The sequence below is a fragment of the Chenopodium album genome, chromosome 11 (assembly GCF_948465745.1).
Source record: "Chenopodium album chromosome 11, dcCheAlbu1.1, whole genome shotgun sequence".
In the NCBI taxonomy this organism is placed as follows: Eukaryota; Viridiplantae; Streptophyta; class Magnoliopsida; order Caryophyllales; family Amaranthaceae; genus Chenopodium; species Chenopodium album.
The window spans coordinates 37,469,558-37,487,802 of NC_137844.1; the positions used below are offsets into that span (position 1 = coordinate 37,469,558).

Here is an 18,245-nt window from a genome sequence, read left to right on the forward strand (position 1 = left end):
TAGAATAAATAAAGTGTAGTAGCAGCATATATAACAGTTTACTATGTAACTTAACCAAACAAAAAATGATAGTAGGCCGTCTAAGAAAGGGAATGTCAAAAGAAATAGCCAAAAAAGACAAACAATAGACCAATAAAAGCTGATGCTGCAGACTTGCAAGATTGTGGAGCTGAAGGTCTCCAATAAAAAATTAAGAGTGGAAACCAATAAATCACACCAATACAGAAACAGAGGCTATAAAGTGAAACTAGTAAATATTTTATTATGTTCATAAACCTCACAGAGGTGAGCAACACAAAAACAAGCAGTACCACTAGATCCGCTATACATGGGAAATGAGAGGCTAGTAGAGAAACTACATAATTACAAAGAAACAGAAAGCAATACTGCATCAATAGTCTATACAGATAATTACATAGAATCATAAAACTATATTGCATCATTAGTCTATACATTGGTAGCAAAAGCATCAGACAACCCCCAAAAAAGAAACATACTAGCCGACGTTAGAGGTTGACATTTTAGTAGTCTTAGAGGTGACTGAATCATCAGCAACCTCTACCCTTCTGCGCTTCCCAGAGTCAGATTAAGCTGAAGCTGGTGCATCCACTGCCATTGCATCCAGAAATTCTTGTTCTTCCTCAAGAAGTAAACCTGAAGCAAAAGTTTCATTTGCTCCATACTCATACAAAGACGGAGTAGAAAACTCAGAAAGAGCAGAGGAGCTAGCTTCCTGGGTTGCTCCCTCTAGTAACAGTGCTTCATTTTCAGAGGTTTCCCTAAGGACATCCTCTATATTCTCATTAGAGAGAAGATTAAAAGCATTTTGATGAACTGGAATAGGTGAACAACCTGGGGTGGGTATCATCTTTGGAACATCAACCTCCTTAGGCCCTGAAGAGGTAGAGGCCGGAACTGGACGCACAACAGGAGATTTAGCGGTGGTTCCAGCTTTAAAAGCTCTAGCAGAAGGCCTCCTAGACTTAACAAAAGGAGTAGATTTCTTAATTAGGATAACCTTAATCCATTGACCTGGAATAGGCTGATAAAGAGTACTTTGAGAATAAGGAATAGAAGGGTCTCCTTTCCCCAAATTTAATCTCTCAATCATCATGTGCATAGAAGATTGCACCTTATCAGGGCATTCCTCCAAAGTGTGGGAGTCAAGACCACAAAGAGGAAAAACCTCAACCATTCCCTCATAATTCAAATGAATTTGCCTAACCCCGGAAGGGAGTTTAAGAAGAAAGGACCCCGGAATTGGGTTTACAACAGAGATATTGACCAAAGCTTTCGCAAATCTAACCTTTTTTCTGAATTTAGTGTAATAATCCATCTTAATATACTGACCTACATGAGACAATAACCCAGAGAGACTTTTATCAGACCAGAAATGGATAGGAAGTAAATGTAACTTCACCCATTGATCTATATGATTAATTGTGGTAGTAAATTGACAGAAATCAGGATCCCACTTTTTAAGAACAAAGTTAAGACCTTGAACAAACCAAGGTCTACCCTCCCAGACCAAAGACAAATCCTCATTGTTATTAAATTCAATAAGATACCACTCATTACCCATGGCATGAACTGAAATATCCCCTTTTAAAGCCTAGATTTTTCTAATTTTACCTTCTATAATTCTAAGAGGGATAACATCACCAAAGATCTTACCAACCAAACATTTAGACTCCATTACTCTAGAGATCTCATCATCAGGACAAGGAGTGATTATCAACTTTCCATCAGTTGAAAGCTCTGTTAAGGGTGACTTGGGAGGGTCACCCTCAGAGATTTCAGCAGTATCATTTCCTGAAGAAGGGGCAAAGGCATTAGAATGGAGATGATTACCCAACAGCCTGCTAGTATGGGGGTGAGGCAATACCTCAACTGTAGAACTAGGGTCAGGACATGTCCCTGACAGTCTGGTTGGAGCACATTGTTGGAATGACTAACAGGAAAGGATGAGTCTGTAGAAGCATAGCTAGAAGGAGGGATGGCCATTTGAGAGAATTGACAACTAAACAAGCAGAGAAAGATTAAGTAAAAGATGGTACGAGTGGAAGAGAAGCACCCAAGACTAGACCTTTTTAAAAGGAAAAAAGGGCGGGAAACTCAAATAAACTGATCTAAGACTAAACCAGGGATCAACTACCAAACTATAACCAAGGACACATAAGGTAGTAAAATTCAAACAGTAAAAAAGGACATGACACCTCATCCAAGAGTAAGAAGCATAAGCATTAAAAAATGACAAGTGTTGTAACACCATGCATAAATAAATTAAGCAAGGGTAAACACAAAAGGAGAAGCATGTATTAAAAATAAGCAAGGTAAGAAATGACACCTAAGAAGTAATAACATAAAAGGGACATAAGGGAAAGACAGCTCATACCAAAACATGCAAAAAATAGCAATTATCAAATTAATAGGCCAAATGAAATTAAAAAGACTTGTATGGTACAGAACAAACATAAAAACATATACATAAAAAATTAACCAACAAAGATCATTAGTATAAAATAGGGACACGTAGTTATCAACAGTAATAAAAAATATTAAAAAAAAGACTAAGAGAGAAGACTTCCTGAAAGTAGAGGACATGGCAAGAGAAGTAGCTGAAAGTGTCATCCAGATGGATCGGAGCAGATGAAGGCCACCATGTGTCAAACAACAAGATACAGTTGAGACCAAAAATCTCAAACTTCCAAGAAATTTCAAACTTCCGGTGACTATAAATAGTGGGACCAAAATCTGTTAACGAATATAGGAAAAAAATCCCTAAAATTCCATAAACGGGGATTTAAATGGAGAAACCCCAAAACTTGACAACTAATTGTAGATTGAAATGGAACGGAAGATATAAAAGAGTTATGTTTAGTGTTTGACGAGTGCCGCAAACGAAAAAACAGAAATTGGGAAAAACAGATCAAGATCCAAAGCCCTTGATAAGGATAAGAAACAAACATATTTCGGATGTAAATTGAGCAAACTTTGTGAAATTTCGTAACAAAAGATCCTACCAAAACCAGAATAGGAACCAAAACAATTGAAACTTGTAACAAAAATAGTATCTGATTGAAAATTAGCACTAAAAGTTGGCAAGAAGACAAAAGCCTTAAGCAAATTTTTTTGTGAGAATTAGAGGATCTGATGGAGAAGAGGGCAAATGGATCAGGGGGGCGAAGTTTCCAGAGAGTATTCTCTCTCATCTTTTTCTCTCTCTAGAGATGGGCCACTCGCCAAACTTTAAATAATTAATAATACATATATATATATATATATATATATATATATATATATATATATATATATATATATATATATGGACTATGGAGTACTGGACTACTGGTCTTTACTTGGAAATTTTATCAAAACAAATAGAATTAAATTCACCCTCAAGACTATACCTTTCACGCCTTGGGTCTCAAGGTAGAACCTTCACATGCGGCACCAGCGATCCTTGACTTGCAACTAATTAGGTTTTTTTTTTTTTTTTTTTTGTATACTTGTATAAGGAAAACGTTTTATTTATTTAAACACGGATGAAGTATGATAATACTTATTGAGAATATTTTAATAAGACCCTATATGAATATATATTTTTCTTTACCTATAATTCACAAAAGACGGTCAAAGGATAAGGTGGTGAATAATATTAAGCTCAAAGCTAGTCAATTAAAAAAACAAAGGTAGTATAAAATTCTATAGTAGACATGTTTAGAATGATATGACTAAAATAACATGCATGTGTAGCGTGTTTTTATTGGCCAAATTTTATGACATGGCATCTATTTTTTATCGTAAAATTAGTTTAAAATAACTTTTCTGATTTTTTTAAAGGAGTGATTGATTTTAACAGGCCAAACTTTTTAGCTATCTGCCATAATGGGTCCAACTTTGAGGGATTCTTCCCAAAATGGTCCCTAACTTATTATAACGGGTTAAGAATGTCATGTGTCGTATTTTTGTTCGTTTTTTTTTTTTAAAAAAAATAATAAAAAATGCACCAGCCTTTTTCACCACCACCAAGCCTACCAAGCCACCCTCAAGTCCAATTGCCTCCCATATACACCCCTTAACCATTGACCTCTCTAGCCACCTTCTCGACCACAATCAAATCACCTCATTCTGTCTTTTTCTCTCATGATCATAAACCACCCACCACCCTAGCTTGTAAAGCTACCATGACCACCACCTTTTATCTCCTTCTTTCTTTCTCCACCACGAGCACCACCTTCTCTATTTCTTTCTTCTTGGCCACACTGTCCGCCAGTATAAGAGAAGATTTTATCTCTTTAAAATAAAAATAATAATAAAATAAAAAAAAATTCATGACATTAGTAACTAGTTAACCTGGCCATTTGAGGTTTAGGACCGTTTTGGGAAGAATTTCCCAAAGTTGGGTCCATTATGGAATAATTAAAAAGTAGGACTGTTTTTAGCAGATGGCTGAAAGTTGGGACCATTAAAATCAACTTTTCCTTTTTATTTTAAATTCAATTATAGATTACTTTTGAAAATCTATTGTTTTGAAAATAATATTTATATTTCATAATTAATTTTCAAAATTCTAATTTTAATATTATTGAAATATAGAATTAAAATTAAATATTTGTTCTTCAATGTTCCTCATTCTTGGATATTAATCACCGTTCATGATCAATCTCTTCTCTAATTTGTTCATCACCAAATTGATCATCAATTTGTTCACTATGTCGATTATCTATTCCATCAATCCAATTCCTTCATGGATCTGTGATAAATCAGAGGCAAACTATGAAAATAATTCTCTGTATATTCTTCTCATCATAACAAAGGCCACAATACATGTATATATAATGCTAGGATAATCAATACCCTGAAATATTCTATCATTTCTTTACACAAGATATGTTTCCTAAAATATGCACAATAATATCACAATATTATCCTAGATATACTAGTATATCTCTAAGACCCCCCCTCAAGTTGGAGCATACGGATCGTATATGCCCAACTTGCGCAGTAAAAACTCAAACTTGACCTTTCCCAAAGCCTTTGTGAAAATGTCAGCCAACTGTAGCGTCGTAGACACATAGGACGGAGTAATTAGACCCTCAGTAATAGCATCTCTGACAAAATGACAATCAGCTTCAATATGTTTCGTCCGCTCATGAAACACCGGATTTTTCGCAATGTACAATGCCGACTGACTGTCACAATATAGGTGCATGCCACTGTCATGTCGCACACCTAAATCTCTTAGAAGCCACTTCATCCACTTCAGCTCACGAGTGCAAGCTGACATCGATCTGTACTCCGCCTCGGCAGAGCTCATAGCAACCATGGGTTGCTTCTTGGTCTTCCAAGACACGGGAGATAGACCAAGAAACACAAACCAACCTGTCAACGAACGCCGAGATAATGGACAACTCACCCAATCCGAATCACACCAACCTTCCAAACGTAGAGCACTATCAGACCTTACCCTGTCCTGAACTCTTCTTCAGATATCTCACAACGCGCAGAGCAGCCTCCCAGTGCTCTACTCTCGGGCTCTGCATAAATTGAGACAAAATATGCACAGAATAGGCCAAGTTCGGCCTAGTGACAGCTAAATAAATCAAACGTCCTATAAGACGTCGATATCTCTCTACATCATCAAATAAATCCCCATCCGCCAGAGCTAGCCTGTGATTTTGCTCCATGGGAAAGTCTGCAGGTTTTGCATCAATCAACCCTGCTTCTGTAATGATGTCTAAAGCATACTTTTTCTGACACATGAAAATTCCCTGATGATTTCGGGCTATTTCTAACCCAAAAAATATTTCAGAACTCCCAAATCCTTCATTTTGAAGCAATGTCCTAAATATGTTTTAAATTGCAACAATGCAGACTTATCATTGCCTGCAACTATCAAATCATCAACATACACTAGCACATTAAGCTGCATATTTCCTCTCGTCAGAGTAAAGAGAGAATAATCATAATATGACTGTTTAAAGCCATAATTTTTTAAAGCCGTTTTTAATTTTGCAAACCAACAACGAGGAGCCTGCTTCAAGCCATATAATGACTTCTTCATCCTGCACACTTTACCAGAATTATTTTTGTCAAAACCAGGGGGAATTTTCATGTATACCTCTTCCTCCAAGTCACCATGTAAGAAGGCATTATGAACGTCCATCTGATGTACTTCCCAGTTCTTCACTGTTGCAACTGCAAGAAATGTTCTAACCGTCACCATCTTTGCTACTGGGGCAAAGGTTTCATTGTAGTCTAGACCTTCAACCTGATGATTCCCGAAAATGACTAGTCTAGCCTTCAATCTCTGCAAGTTGCCATGCTCATCATACTTCTCTTTGTATACCCAATTACTCCCGAGCGCCTTTTTGCCAGGTGGTAAAGGTTCTAGGACCCATGTGCCTTGTTCTTCAAGTGCCTGTATTTCATGGGCCATCGCTTTTCTCCATCCTTCATGCTTCATGGCTTCCTTAAAATTTTTCGGTTCAGAACTCCCTGTAATTGCTGCAATGTATTTTCTATGCCTGACAGAAAAACGATGAGAATCAACAAAATGTGTTATGGGATAAACAGTACCTGAGAGAGGCGAGGCGGATGAACGATGAAGCGTGGATAGACTTTTATTCCGAATAGTATGGGACACATAATCTCGAAGCTTCACAGAGGGAAATTTGTCTCGTTTCCCTTTACCCATGTCATCCGCATTCTCCATATGCTCAAGGTCAGTTATCTCACTGTTTTGCTGCTGATGATAGGCCTGTTCTATGCTGGTCAGGGACTGTAGAGGCTCACCTTGATGCTCAGGGGACTGCCGAAGCTTGCTGGAGTCATGCGGAGCCAAACCAGCGTGCGCTGGTGACCCAGCGAGCTGAGCAGGGTTGCTGTCAGGCCCAGCCGCAGGGGGGCTGCGGTCTCCTGTGTCACGCCGCGGGCTGGCCGCGGTCCTTTCTGCTTGGGTGAATGTGGCAGCCTGCTCAAGGTCAGCTTCACGCTGCACCGTCCCACCCCCTTCTTCCTCACTCCATTCATCATCACTCACATAATCAAGCATATTTTGCACATATGTAGATCGAGAAATAACAGGGCCGGCAGTAGTTTTAAATGGGAATTCATGCTCAACAAATTTAACATCCCGTGATACGAAGGTCTCCTTAGTCTCCAAGTCAAAGACCCTCCAACCTTTCTTCCCAAACAGGTATCCTATAAACACACACCGACGACTCCGACTAGCAAATTTATCCCCCTTACTACGTTGATTATGAGCGTAACACAAGCATCCAAACACCTTAATATATTCGTACATAGGAGATTTACCAAACAACACCTCAAATGGAGTCTTAAAGTCAAGCAATCTAAAAGGAGTACGATTTATCAAATGACAAGCCGCTTGAACACATTCCCCCCAAAATTTAATGGGTAAATTAGCTTGGAATCTCAATGCTCGGGCCACATTAAGTATGTGTTGATGTTTACGCTCAACTCTCCCATTTTGTTGAGGCGTACCCACACAAGAAGTCTCAAATATTATCCCATTAGCAAAAAAATAGTCTTTTAAGGAGTTAAATTCCGTTCCGTTGTCACTACGCACAATTTTAATCTCAAATCCAAATTGATGTTTAATTAAAGCGACAAAATTAAGAAACATCAACTCAACTTCGGTTTTATTACGTAATAAATACGTCCAAACTCCTCTAGAGAAATCATCTACTACTGTTAAAAAATAATGGGAACCACAAGTTGACGCGGTCTTGTAAAGACCCCACAAATCAACATGAATAAGGTCAAACAAACGACTAGCTTTATTTTTGCTTATGGGAAAATTATTCCTATGTTGTTTTGCCCAAGGGCATACATCACATATTTTAAGACTCCTATTAGAACTACTCACAACTGGAAGATGTTGCATAACCTTTCCGGAAGGGTGCCCCATTCGTTGATGCCACAACTCTGCCGATCGATCCCCGTCTGTCGTCAAAGCTTTCACCTCAGGAACACCACGGAAATAATAAAGTCCATCCACTCGTTCACCCGCTCCAATCACCTTCCTCGTCGTTAGGTCCTGTATAACACAAAGTTTGTTAGTAAATTGCAAAATGTAATTCGATTCATCACATAATTGGGTCACAGATATCAAATTGCAATTCAATTGAGGTACAAAAAGAACATTATCAATTGTCAAACCCCCTTGCAAAATCACGGAGCCAATTTTAGAGGCATTAGCACTTTTCCCATCCGGTAGCCCTACCAGACAATTTTGCACATCAATAACATTTGTCAATAAAGACAAATCACACGTCACATGATTAGATGCGCCGGTGTCAACGATCCAACCTAATTGACCCTTACCATGAAGCTTATTTTTCATAGTAGAAAGATGATCGAGAATTTGTTGTATTTGTGCCGGAGTTACCCCCGAAAGAGCAGCCCCGTCCGTAGTGGTGTTGCTGCCGGTTTGGGTGGTCTATGAGCCACTTTGACCACCTGTCTTGTGCGCACGGACCAGGGCAGCAGGCGCACTACCACGCCCACCCCCACGAACCCCACCTTTGCTTCCACCAGAATCACCACGACCCCTTCCTCGACCTCCACGTCCACGGTCACCCCACCACGAAGGGTAACCAATTAATTGAAAACAGTCAGACTCTTCATGTCCTACCCTATTACAATGAGTGCAAAGGAGCTTAGAAGCATCATTCGATGGCTGTGGTTTCACAGAAGAATCATGTTGAACTTTAAAAGCCATAGCATTGTCACGAGCTGCCGTAGCACCCATGGCCGTGTCACTCCCCTTCAAGCGTTCTGCTTGAATAATCTGTTGATATGCCTTATCCACCGTAGGCAATGGATCTTGTGCTAAAAGCTGACCCGTAATCGAGCTATATGTGTCGTCTAGCCCGATCAGAAAGTGGTGAACAAAGTCCTCCTGACGCAATTTCTCGACTTGCGCCACAATGTTACACTTACACCCACCGCAAGAGCAAGCCGGAACGGTAATATAAGTGTTCAATTCATCGAAAATTTTTGATATTCTGCCAAAGTAAGTAGCGACAGATTCAGAAGCAGCTTGCTTGCACTCACCCAAAGACAATTTCAATTGACAAATTCGGGTTCCACTCACAACACAAAATCGGTTTTTGAGATTAGTCCACAATAATTGAGCATCATCATACTCACCAATGGTAGCCCTCACCGATGGGTCCAAGGTATTTGTGATCCAAGCAACTAACATCGCATGAACAGCCACCCAATCGTCCAATTTTTCACCATCTGTCGGTTTTGCAATCGAGCCATTAATGAAACCATACTTCCGTTTTGCCTTCAACAAGGTCCTAATTGCCCTTGCCCACTCATCATAGTTCTCACCCCGAAGCTGAATCGGAGTAATAATATTACCTGGACCGTCACTTGATCCTAGGTGATAGGTCATGTCGACCTTAGTCTTTCCTCCATCGCCACCCGAGCCTGCGCCACCATCATGTCTTCACAAACTCAAGGATGCAAAGTAGAAAATTAATGGAGCAACCGTTTGTTTATTATGAAAATTAAACAAACAAAGAAAAGAGAAAAGAAAAAAAAAATCGGATCTTTATTAGGCTCTTGATACCATGATAAATCAGAGGCAAACTATGAAAATAATTCTCTGTATATTCTTCTCATCATAACAAAGGCCACAATACATGTATATATAATTCTAGGATAATCAATACCCTGAAATATTCTATCATATCTTTACACAAGATATGTTTCCTAAAATATGCACAATAATATCACAATATTATCCTAGATATACTAGAATATCTCTAAGAATCTGTATGTTTTATCCGAAAATAGGGTTCAAAAATTAAAGAAGAGGATAAATGTGTTTTGTGCAAATTTGAGAAGAGATTATTATGTTAAATATGCAATCTAAAACTCCAAAAATGGATTATTAAACCCCCAACTTGTGATCGAACTGGCGTATGGCCATTACACATTAATTTTCAATGCACTTATAACCATTTTATGTGAATATGATCCTTTGCTTGTCCTAGACTTGTGTTAATTAAGTTGGTTTAGGCTACAAATATTGTTTGACTTGGGAGTTTCATTACGTACACGAGGTGAAAAATCTTTTTGACAACCGGTATGCCCTAATCCCCTGTTTTTGGCACACCTCAAAACCGTTGCCCAGTTGTCTTTTTCTACTAGTGAAATCAGATGAAGTTTTGGTTTTTTCAAGATTTAATTCTGGCTTGCTATGATTTTGAACGAGACTATAACACTAAACTAGCTCGCTACTCAACCAACTCGTGTGTCACGCAAGCTGGTGGCCTGGTGTGCCACGCCACTGCATGAACAAAATTTTACTTTATATTAATACCAATGTCTTTACAAAAGTTTTTCTTTTTCCTCTTTCTCATCCAAGTGAAATACCATATATACCACCAATGAGACTTTAAAAAGAAAGATCAAAGAATCTTTTAAAATTAAAGAAATTACTGTAAAACTTATTGATTAATTAAGTACACAAAACTGAAATCAAATTACAAAGATAAGCATTTATTTATGCCTTATCTTCACAACAGGAACTTGTACATAACATATTAACATAGGCATAGACAAAAAGCAACTTACAACTCAAGAAAGCAAAGAAGAATAATTTAGAAACAGGATATCTCAAATTAAAGAACTAAAGATGCCCTTCATATCAACACCTATATAAAGAAGCTAGAGGGCTTTCCCTTAATTTCCAAACAACCATCCTTCTCTTAATATATATTGAATAAGATAACTCCTTAAGGAAAATAAATGGCAATCAAAACCAAGACCTCAACCCCTGCATCACCTTCTTACGTCGATTTCGAGCCTGCTTGTGACTTGGTGAAAGAGGAAGGACTTGAAACTTTGATCATCCATCTTCCTGGTATTGTCATACCTTTCTAATATTTGCTTTTTTTATTTATTTATTTTTTTTTACGCATGTACAGTGTATTAATATACCCTCTCTGTCCCATAATAAAAAAAGGTGGGGGTACATGTGAGTATGTGACCCAACTTCAGAAGGGAAATAAAAAATAAAAACTTTTTAATGATAATTTGCATACTCAAAAAAAGAAGAAATTTAATTTAACTATTTTTCTTCGTATGAATTTGCATGAATATATATAGACTTTAAGAAAGAACAATTGAGGGTGCAAGTTAACAAAGATGGAGTCCTCAAAATAAATGGAGAAAGACCAACAAATGGAAATGGAACAAAGAGGAACCGTTTTGTAAAGGAAAGTAAAGTTCCAGAGGGCTGTGATGTAAACGAGATTCGAGCCAAGTTCGTTAACGGCCGCCTTAATATCACAATGCCAAAGAAAGTAGTTATAACACCACCAGCTCCTCAAGTCATCCAAGATCAAAAGCCGAAGGCTGAGGTTACTAATGATCATCAAAAGCCGAAAGCTGAGGCGGCCTCGGTTTCCAATGATCAAACACCCAAGGGTACAACTACAAGGACTAAAAATGGTAAAATGGCCGAGACAAGTAGTGGTTATGATGATAAGCCAAATGGTGAGAATGGAGGCATCAAACAAAAGCTACAGGGAAGAACTAATAAGGTGGCCTTAGGTTTCGGAATCGCGGTTGTGTCAATGGTAGCCATTGGAGCTATTGTGGCTTCTAAATTTGGTTCTGATAGCAGTTCTTCTCCTTCTTTGTTTAGTAAGGAGTAAGGATTAATGCAAACTAACTACTCCTGATTCTTCTATATAAACTGTATATGATGTTAACTAAGTGTACATAATGATTTATAGCTTGAATAAAAGGATGGTGGGTAAATTGATGAAATTTCTTTAATTTTGATTATGTGCTCAAGTATTTTAGATCCAAAGGATTGGACATGGTTGTGCAATTAGCCAATTATATTTATATTATCTATGGCTCTTTCTAGAACACTTTTGCAACATGGTTGATTGATACGTGGATTATTAAAGGTGTCAAAACCGACCCAATTTTTTATTTTTTAAAAAAAAAATAAAAAATAAAAAACCGTTTTAAACTGAACCAACCTGATTTGACTCGAGAAATTAAGAACCCCAAACTTGATTTGTAATCGACCCAAACTCAACTCGAATTCATATTTGGTCCCATATATATGAACTTAACCCAAGACCAATTTGACTTAACATGAACCTAACCTAGCACTGATTTAACCCTAACTTGAATTCAAATCGACACCAGCTTAACCCGACTTGAATTCCACCTGATCTGAAATCAGCTTGATAAATATCATATTCAATCTGATTTATATTGACCCAACCTGATATTAACCCGCACGACCTGATTTTTAACCAGACATGAACTCTAACCAAACCTAATTTTAAACCCAACCTATTATTGACCTTCCTTTTTTTTACTTAAACATAATTAGTTCAATTCATGTAATTGTTTGTTTCATTAATCATTAAGAACTTTCTATTTTTAACTTAAACATAACTCTACTATTTGTGGCTATCATCTATCAATTAGTCGTTAGTGCATTACTTATTGCCTCACTTATATAGCTATGATAAGTCATCTATAATTTGACTTTTATGTGGCTTAAAGATACCACTAATACAAGAACTAATTAAATGAGAAAATTGATAAGTGATGATGGCACAATATGAAAGATGACACATGAATGACCTAATAGTGACCCAATAACAAAGAAATAATTCAACAATTACTTTGGTTTAAAAATGACCTTATTTGAATATTTAATTTGTCTATCCGATCCAAATACAGCTAAATTTGAAAAGGACCTGAATCAGAACCAACCCAATATTGATTCAACCTTAGCTTATCCTAATGAAATTGAACCAAACTTAACCGAATCGAAATCAACCCAATCAGTCATTTGACCCGTAATTAGCTTAGTCAAAACCATATTGAATCCGTTACGAATTTATCAAAACTAAAAATATAATGAACCGATCAGAATTAAGTCCAACTCAAACACAACCTTGACCCGACAGTTCTTGACCTAAAATTAACACAATTTGAAATTAACTTGACTCGAATTGACCCGACCGTCATAATTCAACCCATACCCCATCCAATCACTCAAATTGATACGGCTAACGTGCATCATGAGGGACACAATTTTGTCTTCTTGTAAGTACTTTAGTCGAATGTGATAACCTAAAAAAATTAACGATCAGATTTAAACCTTACCTAGTATTCAACTAAATTACTTAAAAGTGGATATTAACCCAATTCTTCCGACCCCCCTATTTGACTTAAGTACTTATCAGAATTTGGGCTGAAATAAACTTGACCTCGACCTGATTTTAAACCGACATATAATAAAGGAACTTAAAAGGAAGTAAGACAACAAATTTTGGGAAAAAAATTTTTAGAGCCCAATTAGAAGTAAAACATCATCTCAACAGGAATTGTCTTTAAAAAAAAAAAAAAAAAAAAAAAAAAAAAAAAAAAAAGTCTTTTCCTTATAATAAACCAAAATTCCTAGTTACATACTCCCTTTGTCCCTTTATTTTTGCCCCATTTGACTTTGCGCGGTTTCTAAGACACGTGTTAAAACGTTTATATCTCCATTTTCATACGTGTAAAAATTATAAAAATTTGATATTAATTAAATTTACAATGAGTCGAATCGAACAAAATCCCACTTAACTATTTTTTTTTTTTGTTGAACAACGGGAATTTATAGTCAAAGTTTTCAAAGTTTGACCCATATTTTAGCAGCAAGGCAAAAAAATAACAACGGAGGAAGTACTTCATATTACAATTAGACCTTTACCATAAGTTCTTAACCAAAACCTGTCTACCAGTTTTTCCCGAAACTCAATAAGCACTACCCGTAACTAGTCCAATTTGAACCCCAGATTTAAATCCCCAGCAGCAATCCTATTCTATTGCAGCCTCATACTATGGCATCCAAAAAAATAAACAATTATCGATTTTTGATCGACAAAAAATAGATATTGGCTAGATGACAAGCAGAATTTGTTAAAAAAAAAAAAGGGAAATAAACTTCCCCTATTAGCTAGGACTTAATGTACTTAATTAATTAGTTTGATTATATGAAAATGTGTGTTTAGTGTTTTACATATATTTCTTTAACAAGGCAACATGCTACTTGCTACATAATACAACATAGGCAAATTCATAAAGCAACTTTAAAGTCAAGAAAGCAAAGAGGTATAATCATTCTGCAGGAAATCCTAATCTAAAAATATAAACTTAATAAGATGCCTTTCATATCATCACCTATATAAACAACATTATGGCATTCTTCCTTGAATATCTACACAATCATCCTTCTCTCAACATTTCTAACATACATATAGTACAAGCAATTTAACGAAAACAATGGCGGCAAACAAAACCAAGACTTCACCTTCTTACGTCGAATATAATCCTGCATTCGAATGGCGGAAAGAGGAACGTCTTGAAACTTTGATCATCCATCTTCCTGGTATAGTCATATTTCTCTACTTCTTTGTTCTGCTTTCATTTAATGTTTTGGAAACACGAGCATTTAATAACAAAGGTGACAAGATTGTTTCTATATTTGAATGAAATCGATTTAGGAAGAGCATAAATTCTCATAGTTTCTCGTATATGTGCATATAGACTTCAAGAAAAATCAACTCAGGGTGCAAGTTAGTAAAGAAGGAGTCCTCAAAATAAGCGGCGAAAGACCATTAACTACTGATGGAACGAAGAAGAGTCGTTTTCGCAAGGAAGAAAAATTACCAGAGGGTTGTGATATGAATGAAGTTCGAGCCAAGTTCAGTGATGGAAGCCTTCACATTACGATGCCTAAGAAAGTTACACCTGCAACTCCTCAAGGCACCAAGCAGCAGCCTGCATCATCAAGACAGTCAGCTCCTCCTCAACCAGAGGCTACTGATAAAAAGCCGAAAGCTGAGGCAGCCACGGTATCAGATGATTACCAAAAGGCAAAGGGTACAGGTACAGAACATGTTGCAAAGGCCGGGACAAGTACTTATGCACAGCCAAAGGCTGATCAAATGTTTGAGGATGGAAGCATAATGCAAAGGCTGCGAAGAAGTAAGAAGTGTGCTTTGGGATTCGGAATTGCAGCTGTGACAATGATAGCAATCGGAGCTTTCGTGGCTTCTAAATATGGGTATAACAGCATCTCTTCTCCATCCTTGTATATGGATGATTCAGGACTTATATAAACTCCAAATGTTGTATACTATTCTCTTTTACATTGGGTTGGAAGAATTCACATATGAGCTTGGACAAATGTATAGATAGATTTCCAGGCATGAATAAATGTAAACCTTGGTACATAAATTGATGAACATTCTAAAGATTGTGTTCCTTTTAATAACATATAGACCCAAATAGCTTGCTAAACTGCATTTGCATTTGCATTTCCTATAGTTTATGGAAGTCTATAGTAACGACAAACTCCAGATTCATACATGTTTCAATGCAAGCAAATTCTGCGTTTCACTACCCTAAGTACCACCCTGCATTGATCCCTGAGCTCCCTGATATATCTGTCAATAAGTCTCTAAATAACTCGAAACACCCTCAAGATAAAAAGCAATTCAGGGTCATAAATAAGACATGCCCCCTACACTATAACAGTACAGCAATATTCTGCCTTTGTCTTGGTTTTCAGGTAAATATCCATGTTCGTCAAAACCAAAATGCACCATGATTTTAAACCACATCATGTACTTTTATACTTGTATATAAAATTTCTACTGAAAGTCCTTTGAAAATTTACAGGAGATCTCCAATTGCATCTATCAATTATTTAAAACTGGATAAAGCAATGAAATAGATCTCCAATTGCATCTATCGATTATATATCCTATATGGCACCATTGTGCCGTCTGAGCATTAGCTCAACTATTGTCCTGTCTTTCCAAGACAACCACGCTCAATAACTTGGCACTACCCGTTCAACTATCAATAACTAGACTAGCTAACTAGCTAAGATCCGCTAGAAGTATAGTTGTGTCACTTTGGTTGGGATTAAACAAATGTTCGTGTTAGATAATATGTAAGTTGTTCAAATGTAATTGACAAACTAAATGGTAATATGCAGCATATTAAACACAGAATACAATCCTCTAATATTAGGTCCATGCTTTTTGTCTTTCCTTGTTTTGGTCTTGTTTGGTAAAAGAGATGATTGATGAGATTTTAGTTTTTGTAGAGCAATTAGATGGTTTGACCACAAATACAATCAGCTAATTTTGGTGTTTGGAAAATAGATGATTTAAAGAGAGCACTGGAATTCATTCAATAAGCTAATTTGAAAGTTGTACTCAACCGAGTATTTTGTAAGAGGTGTTGGAGCAATTCTTGCAATAAGCTACTATGGTGATTGGTAAAGTAGGTGATTTGAATAGTTAGTCAAAGCATCTAATGCAACAAATTAGTCAAATCAGCTAATACAATCAATTATATCAACCAGCTACCAGCTAATCACCAAACAAAGCCAAACTGTTTACATTTATGAGATTAAACCAAAGATGGATCGACCAAAATTGTTATCCCAATGACATCAACAATCATCCAAAATCCTAGAAGTTATCCCAAGAATGTTAAAAGTCACACACCTCCAATGAGCAATGGATCAACACCTTCTTTACTCTATAGAGCTTGGCTTAGAGCTTAGTATTACGCACATTGCTAAACTCTTGAAAAGTAGATCCTAAGTAATATACATGAGAGCTCTACGAGGTAATTTGAGTATACAAAATCCATACAAAATCAATAGTCACAAACATTATTTTATAAATGTTGGAAAAAAGCTATTCGATTCCCCAAGATTAAACAATAGTATTGCGTTGTAATTAATAATCATAATGTGATTATGTATTTGTTTAATGCATAACTTCTCTACAACTCCAAAACTGTCACTGCCTATTATCATCAACCAAATATAAAATCAGAAGCAACCGCGGTCCATGGGTTTGCAACAGGAAACGTGTGATTAACCAGAAAATTCTATATGCAAAGAAACCTAGAAAGTTAGTATGCAAAAGGAATATTGTATGCCTATTCAGAAGAAAGTCAGCTAATCACAGCAAAAGATATAAAGCAACTTAATACTCAAGAAAGCAAACAAGAATAATTCCTTTCAGAGGAAATCTTAATGGAAAACCAAAGAGATGCCCTTACTAAACCATACCTATAAAAGGGATACGGGCGTTCTTCTAACAGAGTATCCTCACAATTAGCTATATCTTCGCAACACGTTCTTGTATATACAAAAGCTACAAACAACCAAAGCCAATGGCAAACAAAACCAAGACTGCAACTATTACATCGCCTACTTACATCGATTTTGAACCTTACTGTGAATGGAAGAAAGAGGAAGGAGTTGAAACTTTAGACTTCCATCTTCCTGGTATGTCTCTATTCTCACTACTTTCTTTTTTTTTGTAATTTTTTTGCCTTTTTTCTAGGGAGCAAATCAACTAAAATCTGATTTTGTATGAATGTCATTTCATTATATCTCTGTTCATATAGATTTCAAGAAAGATCAACTAAGGGTTCAAGTCAATAATCTTGGAGTTCTCAAAGTAAGCGGAGAGAAGCTGGCAACTGCAGATGGAACCAAAAGAAACCGTTTTGTCAAGGAAACAAAGATACCACAAGGCTGCAACATAAATGACATTCGAGCAAAGTTCAGTGGCGGCCACCTTCATGTTACCATGCCGAAAAAAGCCTCTCCCCAGATTGAGCAGCAGCAGATGAAGCCAGAAACAACATCATCAGGTGCTCCAAAACCAGATGTTACTCAAAAGCCGACATCAGAAGCCCGAGCTCCTAAAGATGAAAAGCCAAAGGCTCCAAGTTCGGAGAATGGTAAAGCAGGAACAAGCACTAGTTATGATCAGGCAAAGGGTGATAACATGTTTGGGCTTGGAAGCACCGTGGGAAAATTGCAAGTGCATAAGAAGGTGAACGTGGGTTTAGGAGTTGCAGTAGCAGCAGTCGTCGCAATTGGAGTTTATGTAGCTTTTAAATATGGATCTAGCTCTTCTCCTCCTTCAAACATTGAGGACTAAGAACAGACATGGCATCATATAACTTGATTTACACCCTATGTGTTTGTGTATCGCCTTTAAGGCTCCAACAAATGGTATCCTAGATCTATCAAACCAGTGTACAGATATTTTAATGCATGACAAAAATGCATCAAGAAATGAATAATATCATTTTTTTTTTAATCATGTTTTCCTTTGGATGAAGTGCAGGGATTAATA

At 36.9% G+C, this 18,245-nt stretch overlaps 4 protein-coding genes across 4 annotated transcripts; 3 read left to right on the forward strand and 1 right to left on the reverse strand.

Moving 5' to 3' along the window:
• Positions 1–8,467: 8,467 nt before the first annotated feature.
• LOC145566574 (uncharacterized) lies at positions 8,468–9,433 on the reverse strand. The gene has a single exon (XM_081625950.1). The coding sequence runs from the start codon at positions 9,431–9,433 to the stop codon at positions 8,468–8,470; it is 966 nt and encodes a 321-aa protein (XP_081482076.1).
• Positions 9,434–10,753: 1,320 nt separating this feature from the next.
• On the forward strand, positions 10,754–11,826 carry LOC145568845 (uncharacterized). The gene is made up of 2 exons (XM_081628235.1): positions 10,754–10,909; positions 11,155–11,826. The coding sequence occupies exons 1-2, from the start codon at positions 10,795–10,797 to the stop codon at positions 11,703–11,705; spliced, it is 666 nt and encodes a 221-aa protein (XP_081484361.1). The 5' UTR covers positions 10,754–10,794; the 3' UTR covers positions 11,706–11,826.
• Positions 11,827–14,276: 2,450 nt separating this feature from the next.
• Positions 14,277–15,306, forward strand: LOC145568846 (uncharacterized). The gene is made up of 2 exons (XM_081628236.1): positions 14,277–14,455; positions 14,614–15,306. Exons 1-2 carry the CDS (start codon positions 14,350–14,352, stop codon positions 15,186–15,188), a joined length of 681 nt encoding a protein of 226 aa, XP_081484362.1. The 5' UTR covers positions 14,277–14,349; the 3' UTR covers positions 15,189–15,306.
• Positions 15,307–17,211: 1,905 nt separating this feature from the next.
• Positions 17,212–18,152, forward strand: LOC145568847 (uncharacterized). The gene is made up of 2 exons (XM_081628237.1): positions 17,212–17,383; positions 17,506–18,152. Exons 1-2 carry the CDS (start codon positions 17,269–17,271, stop codon positions 18,045–18,047), a joined length of 657 nt encoding a protein of 218 aa, XP_081484363.1. The 5' UTR covers positions 17,212–17,268; the 3' UTR covers positions 18,048–18,152.
• The last annotated feature ends 93 nt before the right edge of the window (positions 18,153–18,245 follow it).